The sequence below is a fragment of the Neodiprion lecontei genome, chromosome 2, assembly GCF_021901455.1.
Source record: "Neodiprion lecontei isolate iyNeoLeco1 chromosome 2, iyNeoLeco1.1, whole genome shotgun sequence".
NCBI classification, from domain to species: Eukaryota; Metazoa; Arthropoda; class Insecta; order Hymenoptera; family Diprionidae; genus Neodiprion; species Neodiprion lecontei.
The window spans coordinates 817,745-830,129 of NC_060261.1; the positions used below are offsets into that span (position 1 = coordinate 817,745).

A 12,385-nucleotide genomic window follows, 5' to 3' on the forward strand; every position below is an offset into this window, starting at 1 on the left:
AAAATGAAAAAAAAAGTAAGGCTAACCCTTTGTTTATGGCGTTGCCCGAGACGTTTCCGTTCACACCTTTCGCAGGGAATTAAGCTGGCTTACAATTAGCGACCGACGATTGTACTTCCTCCTGATTGCAGTGTTCAATATCTCGCGCACGGGGCAACCCGCATACTTGTCCGCATTATTCTCGCTTCGTGCACCTGCAGCTTCCACCTCCACGTTGCGAAATCCGGGTGAACTTGTGCTGCTCCTTCCGCAATCTGAGCTGTATCAGCATCTCTTCCGGACGGAGGAGACCCGCTCTTGATGGCGGCTCGTCATCTAGTCTTCTCCACCTCCTGTTTCCCACGTTTCTATGTTTCTATGTTGCTGCTTTCTTAGCTTTATTCTGCTTTCTTATCTTTTCTTTTCTTTTTCGCTTTTTTTCTGACATTGTCTTCGCCGTCTTTCTCTGTTCTATTCTCCGTTCTAATTTTTATCGCTAGATCTTAAATAGTAATATAGAACTAGGCTAAGGTTTTGGAATTAAGGCTCTGTTTCTTTTTAATTTTGCAATAATGTTTTCCAATATTGTTATGGAAAAGATGAAAAATAAACCATTAAACCATTAAACCCCTTTGCTTTTTTTGCGAAAATTTTCGCGATTTTGAAAAGTGCTGGAATAAATTATTTGATGCACTATGCCGACGTAATTTTGCGAGAGGAATCGAATGGTTGCAGTTGAAATCCGCTGCGATGAACGGATCGAGAGTTACAGCCATAAACGAGAACCTGTGTTTTTGACATTTTTCAGCTGGTGCTCTTTCCTTCGTAATTTCTCTGCCGTTGGTCCTACGCTCTTTTCGCTGCGTTTTCTGAGTTCCTGGGGGTCCAATTAGTGAGAAAATGGTCGTACAAATCGAATCTGAGACCAAAAATTTTTGGCTCCGAAAATGAAAAAAAAGTAAGGCTAACCCCTTTGCATTTTTGGCAAAAATTTTGGCGATTTTGAAAAGTGCTGAAAATAATTCTTTGATGCACTATTCCGACATAATTTTGCGAGAGGAATCGATTGGGCGCAGTCTCAATACGCTGCGAGCAACGAATCAAAAGTTACAGCCAAAAAACGAGAACCTGTGTTTTTGACATTTTTCAGCTGGTGCTCTTTCCTTCGTAATATCTCTGCCGTTGGTCCTACGCTCTTTTCGCTGCGTTTTCTGAGTTCCTGGGGGTCCAATTAGTGAGAAAATGGTCGTACAAATCGAATGTGAGACCAAAAATTTTTGGCTCCGAAAATGAAAAAAAAGTAAGGCTAACCCCTTTGCATTTTTGGCGAAAATTTTGGCGATTTTGAAAAGTGCTGAAAATAATTCTTTGATGCACTATTTCGACATAATTTTGCGAGAGGAATCAATTGAGCGCAGTCTCAATACGCTGTGAGCAACGAATCAAAAGTTACAGCCAAAAAACGAGACCCTGTGTTTTTGACATTTTTCAGCTGGTGCTCTTTCCTTCGTAATTTTTCTGCCGTTGGTCCTACGCTCTTTTCGCTGCGTTTTCTGAGTTCCTGGGGGTCCAATTAGTGAGAAAATGGTCGTACAAATCGAATCTGGGACCAAAAATTTTTGGCTCCGAAAATGAAAAAAAAGTAAGGCTAACCCCTTTGCATTTTTGGCGAAAATTTTGGCGATTTCGAAAAGTGCTGGTAATAATTCTTCGATGCACCATTCCGACATAATTTTGCGAGAGGAATCGATTGGGCGCAGTCTCAATACGCTGCGAGCAACGAATCAAAAGTTACAGCCAAAAAACGAGAACCTGTGTTTTTGACATTTTTCAGCTGGTGCTCTTTCTTTCGTAATTTCTCTGCCGTTGGTCCTACGCTCTTTTCGCTGCGTTTTCTGAGTTCCTGGGGGTCCAATTAGTGAGAAAATGGTCGTACAAATCGAATCTGAGACCAAAAATTTTTGGCTCCGAAAATGAAAAAAAAGTAAGGCTAACCCCTTTGCATTTTTGGCAAAAATTTTGGCGATTTTGAAAAATGCTGGAATAAATTATTTGATGCACTATGTCGACGTAATTTTGCGAGAGGAATCGAATGGTTGCAGTTTAAAACCGCTGCGATGAACGGATCGAGAGTTACAGCCATAAACGAGAACCTGAGTTTCCGACATCTTTCAGCTGGTGATCTTTCCTTCGTAATTTCTCTGCCGTTGGTCCTACGCTTTTTTCGCTGCGTTTTCTGAGTTCCTGGGGGTCCAATTAGTCAGAACATGGTCGTACAAATCAAATCTGAGACTACGAATTTTTGGCTCCGAAGATGAAAAAAAAAGTAAGGCTAACCCGTTTGCATTTTTGGCGAAAATTTTGGCGATTTTGAAAAGTGCTGGAATAAATTATTTGATGCACTATGCCGACGTGATTTTGCGAGAGGAATCGAATGGTTGCAGTTTAAATCCGCTGCGATGAACGGATCGAGAGTTACAGCATTAAACGAGAACCTGAGTTTCCGACATTTTTCAGCTGGTGATCTTTCCTTCGTAATTTCTCTGCCGTTGGTCCTACGCTTTTTTTGCTGCGTTTTCTGAATTCCTGGGGGTCCGATTAGTCAGAAAATGGTCGTACAAATCGAATCCGAGACTACGGATATTCGGTTCCGAAAATGAGAAAAAAAGTAAGGCTGACTCCTTTGCATTTTTTGCGAAAATTTTGGCGATTTTGAAAAGTGCTGGAATAAATTATTTGATGCACTATGCCGACGTGATTTTGCGAGAGGAATCGAATGGTTGCAGTTTAAATCCGCTGCGTTGAACGGATCATAAGTTCTAGCCGAAAAACGAAAGGTTTTCTTCCTAACATCTCGCCTGTTGGTGCTACGCTCCTCTTAGTACGTTTTTTGCATTCCCGGGGGTCCAAATTGTCAACAAATGGTCATACAAACTGATTCTGAGACCAAATATTCTTTTGTCCACTGCATATTTATTATTGCTCATAGAAACAAAGCAGTTTTGAAGCATAATTTATTCTTCACATGTAAGATATTTTTACATCATTCATAATTATGGGCATGCGACGTAAGATTGGTTAATGCTTGGATGTTGAAGCACCTATATTTACGTCTCTCACCAATCATACGTGGCATATTACCATTTTCTTCAGTTCACTTAAAAATATAATAGGATTCGTATAATATGTTTATACTTATGTATAAAGCAGCATGTATATGGTTTACTATTATTATAATAAATACTTAATGTAATTCTCACAAACTTATCATCGATTACGAACTCAGTAATTGTAATAATATTAATTTCAATGTCCAATATATAAATAAAATCAGGTTTATCCAATAACGGTTGTACATACGTTACAATAATTTCTCCTTACAATTCGCAAACACGCTACTTTCATAATAACATATGTCTGCTCAAAGCTAGTACACATTTATCACTCTTGCACTCGTTATATTCGTTAAGTCTCGGGGATAATAGCTAAATTAATATTTTTGGGCTCGAATAATAAGGTGTTCTCTAATGTCCTTACGCACTTTTTAGTTTTTATTGACAGACCAACTCTTTACGTATTTAGCGTTTCGCAAAGTTTGGGTCTCATATGTCTGCAAGTAACTATTAACCAATATATATCAATGTAGACCTCGAACGTAATCTTCGAGTCTTCGTAAGATACACGTTTATTGTCTGAATTCCGTGTTAACTTTCCTTCAAACATTAACGAAATATTTAATTCTTTCAACGATTATAAAAACTACCCGCAACTTCTAAACCTTTTTGACGATTTAAATATCCGGTGAGTTGCAGAAGTTTCTTTTTTCATTTCTAGTCGGTAAAAGTCAGAAAATTCTCAAGCTTGGTCCTTTAAAAAATATTTACATTCTCAGGTTGTCGGTTATTTCCGACGTTCGCCTACGTCAACATGGACTTTGTATTGCAACAGTAACAATGAAGTATCTAGTGATTAAACCTTTCTTTGACAGGTTGGTGAAGACATTCATTTAGTAGTTATGGCTTTGACAGTTAATTCTGATTGCAATACAAGACTACAACTATTTACATTACGTACAAACAACATGCTTATTTGAAGAGTTGATTAGCATAATGCCATATCCTGAAGAAGTACTCATCCTTTCGTAGTAGGCGTAATCTTGCGTAAGAATGAATATCGGCATCCATGTTGTGTTCTCTGAGCCACGAACTTGTGTTTTCTGTACTGTAACTCAGAGAGGCTGTTTCCCCTCTATCAGTTGCTTCTGCAACTGGTTCGATGACCGACAATTCTGCGTGGCACAAAGCATTTTATGAAAACAAGAAATTGACATCAAGACGCACCTCACTAAGCAATAGCAAATAGTGTGAAAATAATACATACCAGAAGCAGGTAAGACTTTGAATGGTTCTTCAGACTCCAAGGGCTCGCTGTGACCCACTTCGTTTTTCGCAAAGATTCTAATCAGATACTCGTGGTTCTCCTGAAGGTCTTTGATGGTGAGCTTTTGGATGTCTGCGTTAACTCGTCCAACCTCCATCCACATTGTCTTCTTAACGTCTCTAATAGCGATTTTATAACCCTCCAACGGTGCGCCGCCGTCGGACTCTGGTCTGCCCCACTCGATGACTATCGTGTTTCCAGCAATTTGCCGGATTTCAAGTGGCGCCGTTGGGGGTGACGGGACAGCTGAAATAGATCATAGCATCAGAAAACCCAAGAAATAGTATCCCATAACCAAACTATGTTTTAAGGTTTTCCCGTATGGTCGTAATATCGTGACCACTCACTTGCATGTGTTTTCAGAGTAACGGCTTCCGATGTTGCCGGTGTACTCAAGCCTACGATGTTTTCAGCGAATACTCTGAACATGAATTCACTCTCTTTGAGATTCTCAATGCAATGTTGATGCGTCGTAGCGTCAAGCGTGATTATTTTGCTCCACTTCGCACCCTTTCCAGTCATTGTTCTCTTCTCAACCACGTAGCCTGCCGGGAAACAAATTCATAGGTGAACACTTTGTTCCGCAATACGGAAACCTAATTCCTTTATTCCTAGTTTGAACTCTTGATCTACTCGACGTGGTCACGATCTTACCTGTAAGCTCTGTTCCTCCTGTGCTGGCTGGTGGCGCCCATGTCAGGGTTGCACTTCGACTAGTTATACCAGTCACTTGTAAGTTCAGCGGGCATGAAGGTGGTGCTGAAAGTGATGAGATATTTAAATGGTTTACTATTGGTTTAATATATAAATAAAGAATATAAACGAAGAGCTTAGTTTCGATAAGAACGTGTTAATATAAGCCAAAGCACATAATTAATTTATGGTTCAGTATTCCAAGTAGCATGAATATACAACGTGAAATGGTAATTGTTCAGGAAAAGAAATTGATTCAAATGATGCTATTCCATGAACTTACTTTTACTTGTTACAACCTTAGTCGTTGGAAATATGCCGAGTAAAGCATACATTGTACTTTCGGTAAGCTTGGTTATTTCTACGTAGAAAGGAAAGCGAACAATTAGTAAGCGAAGCGTTTTGTTAAAGAGCACTGTCAAGATAAGAATAATGTGCATTATCAAGTAGAGCTAGTAATTTTTAATTCCTTGATAGACTTACTGATTCTTTTACCAGTTGTGATAGGCTCTTCTGGTAAATATGGTGGCCCGCTACCTACACTATTTCGTGCTGTTATTCTAAAGTTGTAGGGAGTGTCTGTCTTCAGATCTGACACGATAATATTTGTCGTCTCTCCCTGTGTGCTGCCGATCTTTAAATATATATGTTTTTTTTTATTGCCTCCTATGTGCCGATGTTTGGACGATAATGACATTTTGCAATAGCAAGATCACTAAACGTTTCAATTAAGAATATTTACCTTCTGCCATGCTTTCTTAGATACTTCCTTCGTCTCGACAATGTACTCTATGATTGGAGAGCCTCCGTCATTCTCAGGCGGCTGCCACTTTATGGTGAAGGAAGTTTTCGTCATTCCCGAGACATCGAGAGGTCCTCGGGGTGGCCCTGGTTTTTCTATAGTAATTATAGTCAAACAATTGTAATTTACTCTCATCGTTAAAATGATAACATCGATTCGTTTTCACTTCTTCTACTCACCGAATGAAGGTTTAATCGTGACTGGTTCCGATTCCAGTGGTTCTGACGATCCGACAGGGTTTTTAGCGACAACTCGGAACAAGTATTCCGAATCTTGCTGCAATTTTTGTATACAATAAGACTCAGCATCTTTGTCGACGTCAGCTACCTTCATCCAGACCATTTTTTCCGGCTCACACTTTTCAATCGTGTATTTGCTAAGCTCGAGACCTCCGTCATCTGCAGGTGGTTTCCACTCTATGGTGATTTGGTCTTGTCTGATGTCTCGCATTACTATGGGTCCACGTGGTTTGCTTGGCTTGTCTAACGGATAAATAGTTACACAGAATGGAATTTAGAGTGAAATTCACAGCGTTATACAATTTGAATGAATAAAAAAACAAAACATACCTATGACTCGGAGGTACATTTCGACGGACGTGCTACCCGCTTCGTTGGATGCTGTAACTGTGTAAGTTCCCGTATCTTCTCGTATTACTGAATATATCGTTATGGAAGAAGTTGTTTCTTCGTTGTAAACTGAAACTTGTTTCTCTGTGATTGTTTTTCCGTTTTTGATCCACGAAATTTGTGGCTGCGGAAATCCTGAAGCTTCGACGTTGATTTTCCACTGGCTCGTTACTCGCAGTTGTTGAGTCGCCAAGCTTTCGTCGAAATTTAGAGTAGGAGGCTCCTGAATTTTTAGTTCACATGTTGTCTCGGCCGTTCCAGCATTGTTTTCGGCTTTAACAGTAAAGGTAGCGGCTGAAGTCTCTGTTGTCTCTTTAATGGTATACTTTGCCACCCGATTTTCATATGTGATGTTGGCATTCTTAAACGGATTTCCATTTTTCATCCTGCAATGAGAGTTATATAGTCATCGTTGGTCTTCAAATCAATGCTGTAGAAGATAATCTGACCTAGTAAATTTAAATACGGAAACTACAGTTTTAGTTACCATGTGATCTTAGGTGTTGGAATTCCGCCGATTACACAGGATAGGGATACAGTTCGTTTCAATCCAGTTGTAACGCTGTTTAGTGGCTCTAAAATAAGTGGTGCTTCCGTTGCCACAGGCTTAGCGATCTTCAAGTACCTCGTGTTATGGGACGGCTCACTGGGACCGACCGTGTTCACAGCTGTTACGCGGAACATGTATTCCTTGTTTGTCACCAGTTCCGTTACTTTGTGGGTTGTTTCTGTGATCTTTTGCGTATTCCTGATCCATCTGTGAATTATTCACCATTGCAATGAAGTCATAGAGTTTCAAACGGTAATATCGAAATCAAGTTTCGTGGTTCATATTAGGTAAATAACTTACGAAAAGTCATCTCGATCGTGGTACTCGAGAATGTATTCGGTAATCGGAGTGTTTCCATCAAAGTCAGGTGCTTTCCAGTGAAGCGTTATGCTATCATCAGTCACTTCCAGGAGTTCTGGAATACCTGGTGTACTTGGCACCTCTGAGGACACATGTAACAAATTTAAATGTAGAATAATGTCGTCTCGACTGAAGAAACTACATCAGCTCTATAGTGATGCCTAGTTGCACCTAAGGTAATATTTATGAATAATGTAACTTACGCATAATGATGAGTTTGATGTCAGTGCTTGCCTCTCCACAGCTATTGGTCAGTTTCAAAGTGTAATTACCGATATCGTCTTCCTGCACCTTCTTGATGGTCAGAGTTGCTGATTCATCGTCGGTAGTGGGAGTAATTCGTTTTGCTTTGGGAACGACCTTGCCGTTGACTGACCATTCGGTTGTGGCTTTAGGCGTGGCAGTGAATTTGACAGTAATATTGACGTCGTCGTCTTTCTTGACACGGTACTCTTTGGGCGCATCCATACTTATTTTTGGTGGCGTTTCAACAACTAAAATGGGAAGTTTTTGCAAAGTGTTAACTATCAGGTTCTTGAATATTGATATGTTACATCTAATACAATTCAATACACACCTTCGACTTTCATTTTTGACGATGTTTTCATATTCATTGCCACCGCACTATATTCCACAGTATCTTCAATGGTACATTTCTTGACAATCAACTTTTTCACCGTACCCTCGTCTATAATGGTATATTTCGGCGATTCCTTAATTTCTTTTCCTTTCCTGTTTGTAAAAAGAGAACGTTAATATAACCATAATATTTTGATAACTATATCACCGGCAAAAGTATTTTGCCAATAATAAGGTGACTCACTTGAACCATTTTACCGGTACATTTGGTCTCGAGAGTTCAATGACGAATGAGGCATCTGAGTTCAGTGGTACCAGTGTAACGTCTGGTAATCTCGTTATGAAATCTACGCCAGGTTCTTCAACGGTCAATTTAGCTTTCGAAGTTTGTTCACCGACTTGGCAAGAGTATACTCCTGCGTCCGTGAGCTCCGACTTGTAAATTTTTAGCTTCTGTCTCTTGCCATCGATGGATAGTTGAACGTGTTCGGAAAACTGTAATTCTTCACCGTCCTTGAACCAGCGAACTAATGCATCACCTTTAGTCAACTCAATTTCGAACATAGCTTTTTCTCCTTTAGCTATAGTGACGTCCTGCATTTTGGTGATAATTTCTGGTGGCAGTTCTGAAATTTAGAGAAAATATGAAAAATTGATGGTCATTTTAGCTTTACTTGTGTCTTAAAATAATAAATTGGAAAATGTCCGTCACACGCTAAGTTGTAAAAGACAAATACTTACCAACTACGGTGACTTCTGCTGTGCATTCCTGATCTAATAAGGAACATGTGTATTCTCCTTCGTCGTGCACTGAAGTGCTTCTAATCAGAAGTTTCCTAACAGTGCCATCCTTGACAAATTCGAGTTTCTGTTTTTTCGGCTTGAGTGGTTCGCCATCCTTATGCCAACTAACTTCGGCTGTTTGCGAAGTTATTTCAACTTCAAGGATCGCTACATCACGTTCCTTTACCTCGAAGTCTTGGAGTTTCCTTACAAATTCTGGTTTCGTGGCTGTTTGAAGAATGAGCATTCAATGAGCATTAAACTATGTCGCTATGAAAGAATTAGCGTGACTTCGATATATCTATATCGAATTCGTTTTACACTTACTACTAACATAGGGGTATGTCTTTATTCTCACCTCTGATCACCACAGTGCTGGATGTACTCTGTTGTTTGACAGTACACTTGTAAACGCCTTCATCTGTCGGACTGGTTTTCTTTATATGTAATCTATGGGACCGTCCTTCCTGGATAATTTCTCTGTGGTCCATGCCACTGATTTCCTTGTCGTCGTGCCACCAAGTTGTAGAAACGGTATGTGAAGTTTCGCAAGTAAGTTCTAGCGGTCTATACTCGTCCACTTGAACGTTCTCTTCAAGGTTCTTAGTGAAAACAACTTTGTCAACATCCACGGTGATCTTAGCTCCATGCGATGTTTTCCCAACTGGATTACTGGCGATGCACTTATAATCGCCAGCATCAACTTCAGAGTCTGCATTCTTAATTTCAAGGGTGATGTTTTCTCCGTCGTAACTTTCCTTGACGTTTGAAGATGGTTCGAGGGGCTTGTTATTTCTAAAAAAATAAGCAAAGGTGTTACCGTATCAGTGCTCACGTTTGAAACATAATTACTGATGAGCTGAATCATGTACCTCAGCCATGTAATTTCCGGCACAGGATTTCCAGTGACCTTAGCTGTTAATTTGACGGAACCCTTCTCCGGAACAGTCTGTTCTTGGAACCGTTCAGTAAATAACGGTGGTTCTGGAGCACCACTTGGAGTCTCTGTAAATTATAATTACAAGGTCAATAAATTGTCGCTCCTGCTGATGAGTTTTGGATTCACAATTTGAGAGAAGAAAACAATCTATTTTAAGCATTTAAAAGCATACCCTTGTGTGAGATGCGTAGCGATTTCTCATTTGCTGGATAGATTGCATCTATAGCAGGTGCGGGTTTAAGATCTGCAGAGCTTAGAGCAGCTGTAATGTTAGCTAAGCATTTTATGCGCAGACAAATTTACTGTCCATTTATTATTGAAAACAGAAACATTCAGCGTATTTATATGCAATCAAAAATAGGTGATGGATTATTTGATTGAGTCACATGCAATCACTTCGCGCTATAACTGTGTTATTGTTGTTTTTATATTTCAGTATTACCTTCGACTGTTAGCGTTGCACGCGTTTCGGCCGTTCCTCGTTCATTTTTAGCAATTACAGAGTATTCGCCTGTATCGTGCAGCTTAGGTTGGATCAAGGTCAATGTAGTGGTATCGCCATCTCGCTTAGTGGCAACTCCCTTCAGCGGTTTCCCGTCCTTGTACCAAGTAAGTTGTGGCCTTGGATTACCTATAATTTGAGTGAAGAGCACCACTGTTTCCCCTTCGCGAATGACATAAGGTTTCAACGGTTCCAAGATTTCAGGTGGTTCTTTCTCGCCAGTTTGGACCTGTGCAATGTATCAATATAAATAACAAGAAATAAATTGTTACGAGGTTTGAAGTAATGAGGTTCCGTCAAAGAAGAGTGGATTATCAAGGTTGTTACGCTACCTTCAGCGGTATTTCGATGGTTGCTTCTCCCTCTCTATTCTTAGCCACGATTTTATAGCGACCCTCCTGAGTTTTCTTTACTTTCGTGATCTTCATTACGCTACAATACATGTGCATATCACTTTCGGTGACGACAGTCACGTTATCTTTTGTCGTCATTTCAGTTTCCTCGTAGTACCAAGTTATTTCCGGTTCGGGGACAGCGACTAAACGGCATTCTAGGACTACATCGTCTCCCGCATCAACGCATTTTGCCTTTGGTTTACGAGAGAAGGTTGGTGGTATACCTTCCAAGATGTCAGCAAGCGAGGATTCCCTGAAGATAAATATATCATTCGTACAATATTACTTTACTCAGGTATTTTATTTTTCATACCATTCATTTTTGAGAACCTGCCAACATTAAAGAGATTCAATAGTAGGTTTTGTACTATGTATGTACCTTGAGAGGCTTTTCCTGGATAAGCCAGTCATGTCTGATCCGTGGTCAGACAACGGTGCTTCAACAATTAATTCCGTGGTACTCGAGGCGAATCCTGCAGCGTTCTTGGCTACGCAAGTAAATGTTCCGGCATCTTCAGGGAAGACTTCACGAATAATAAGGGTCGCGACGTTATCATCGTCGTAGTAAATCTGGAAGTCTGGCGATGGTTTGATAATGGCTGTTTGACGGAACCACGTGATTTGTGGACGTGGTATTCCTTCCACTTGGCATTCAAATTGAACTGTATAACCATCTGGGGTATGTTTTGGTTGTAGTTTTTCAATAAATCTCGGTGCAGATGCCTTTTCTCCAGGGCCAGGTTCTGAAAAATCATTTTTTTTTTCTTTTTTTTGAGAATAAGTGCATGGACCCGAATCCGAGTATAGTAGGGGTTGACAGATATACTTCCTTTACCACGTTTTTATGTTTGTAAGGAGCCTTACCTTACAAGGTTCACTACAAGTGGGATTGAGAATAAGTACGAAATATTTGAAACGAGGTACTTACTTTCGAAGACTGGTAACTTGTCGATTTTCTCGTGTAGTTTACGCTGAAGATAAATTGTGTACTGTGGTCCTTTGAGAAGATACTGTGCCGGCACCCAGCCTTTTTCTTCAGTTAAATGTTTTTTAACAAACCACCAGTCCGAATTGGTATGTTCTGTAAGAATAATTCAGTGTGTGTTAGAACGAGGATGATCATAAATAATTCCCGTCGGCGAAGGATTAGAGACATACCAATGATGTAAACTTTCTCTCCCTCGACCAAGTTGATGGCTTCATCAGTTTCAGCAACATATGAGCATATTGAGAACATCATGTCTCCATTTCGGACAACGTATTCCGTTTCATCTGAGAATATCGTATTTGGGTTAAAGAATAGTAAGACGTATTGTAAATCGGAATTTTTACTTGAATAAAGCACTTTTAGAAAAGCACGTCCACTTACCCTCTTCCGATATGTTTCCTTCTTTCGTAATACTTAGAGTTGCTTCTTCTGAAAAAAGGTAAAAAAGACGTTTTCTAATTACACCTATGTACTATTGAATGGTGAAATATCATGCAAATCCCAAGAATCACGTTATTATAACCAGATATGACTTATACCGATATGCTTTTCAATCAGTCGACTATAAATAATTGAATATTGAGTCGTTATTTGATTGTGTTAGATGTACTCACGCGCCGAAGGGATGCCAGCAGTATGTTAATAGCAATTTATATGATTCTGTATCATGCTATTGGTTTTCTGTAGCTGTAAGCATGTCTCTATGCAAGCAGATGTTCTGAAATAGAGCTATTAAATTGTTCAA

General features: G+C 39.8%; 1 protein-coding gene across 3 annotated transcripts in view; it reads right to left on the reverse strand.

Annotated features, from left to right (window-relative positions):
• Window positions 1-2,932: 2,932 nt before the first annotated feature.
• Window positions 2,933-12,385, reverse strand: part of LOC107220428 (titin) — a 67,029-nt gene continuing 57,576 nt past the window's right edge. For all 3 annotated transcript variants that reach the window (XM_046732918.1, XM_046732919.1, XM_046732917.1), the window contains 22 exons: window positions 12,022-12,069; window positions 11,811-11,924; window positions 11,581-11,733; window positions 11,032-11,395; window positions 10,590-10,905; window positions 10,198-10,486; window positions 9,688-9,820; window positions 9,174-9,610; window positions 8,774-9,043; window positions 8,277-8,658; window positions 8,031-8,185; window positions 7,657-7,947; window positions 7,394-7,535; window positions 7,031-7,300; window positions 6,484-6,929; window positions 6,094-6,396; window positions 5,855-6,009; window positions 5,596-5,746; window positions 5,074-5,178; window positions 4,767-4,964; window positions 4,360-4,665; window positions 2,933-4,267 (listed from right to left, as the gene is read on the reverse strand). In XM_046732918.1, the coding sequence (XP_046588874.1) occupies window positions 4,065-4,267; window positions 4,360-4,665; window positions 4,767-4,964; window positions 5,074-5,178; window positions 5,596-5,746; window positions 5,855-6,009; window positions 6,094-6,396; window positions 6,484-6,929; window positions 7,031-7,300; window positions 7,394-7,535; window positions 7,657-7,947; window positions 8,031-8,185; window positions 8,277-8,658; window positions 8,774-9,043; window positions 9,174-9,610; window positions 9,688-9,820; window positions 10,198-10,486; window positions 10,590-10,905; window positions 11,032-11,395; window positions 11,581-11,733; window positions 11,811-11,924; window positions 12,022-12,069 (5,231 nt within the window). In that variant the 3' untranslated portion in view covers window positions 2,933-4,064. The remainder of the gene's footprint in view (window positions 4,268-4,359; window positions 4,666-4,766; window positions 4,965-5,073; window positions 5,179-5,595; window positions 5,747-5,854; window positions 6,010-6,093; window positions 6,397-6,483; window positions 6,930-7,030; window positions 7,301-7,393; window positions 7,536-7,656; window positions 7,948-8,030; window positions 8,186-8,276; window positions 8,659-8,773; window positions 9,044-9,173; window positions 9,611-9,687; window positions 9,821-10,197; window positions 10,487-10,589; window positions 10,906-11,031; window positions 11,396-11,580; window positions 11,734-11,810; window positions 11,925-12,021; window positions 12,070-12,385) is intronic.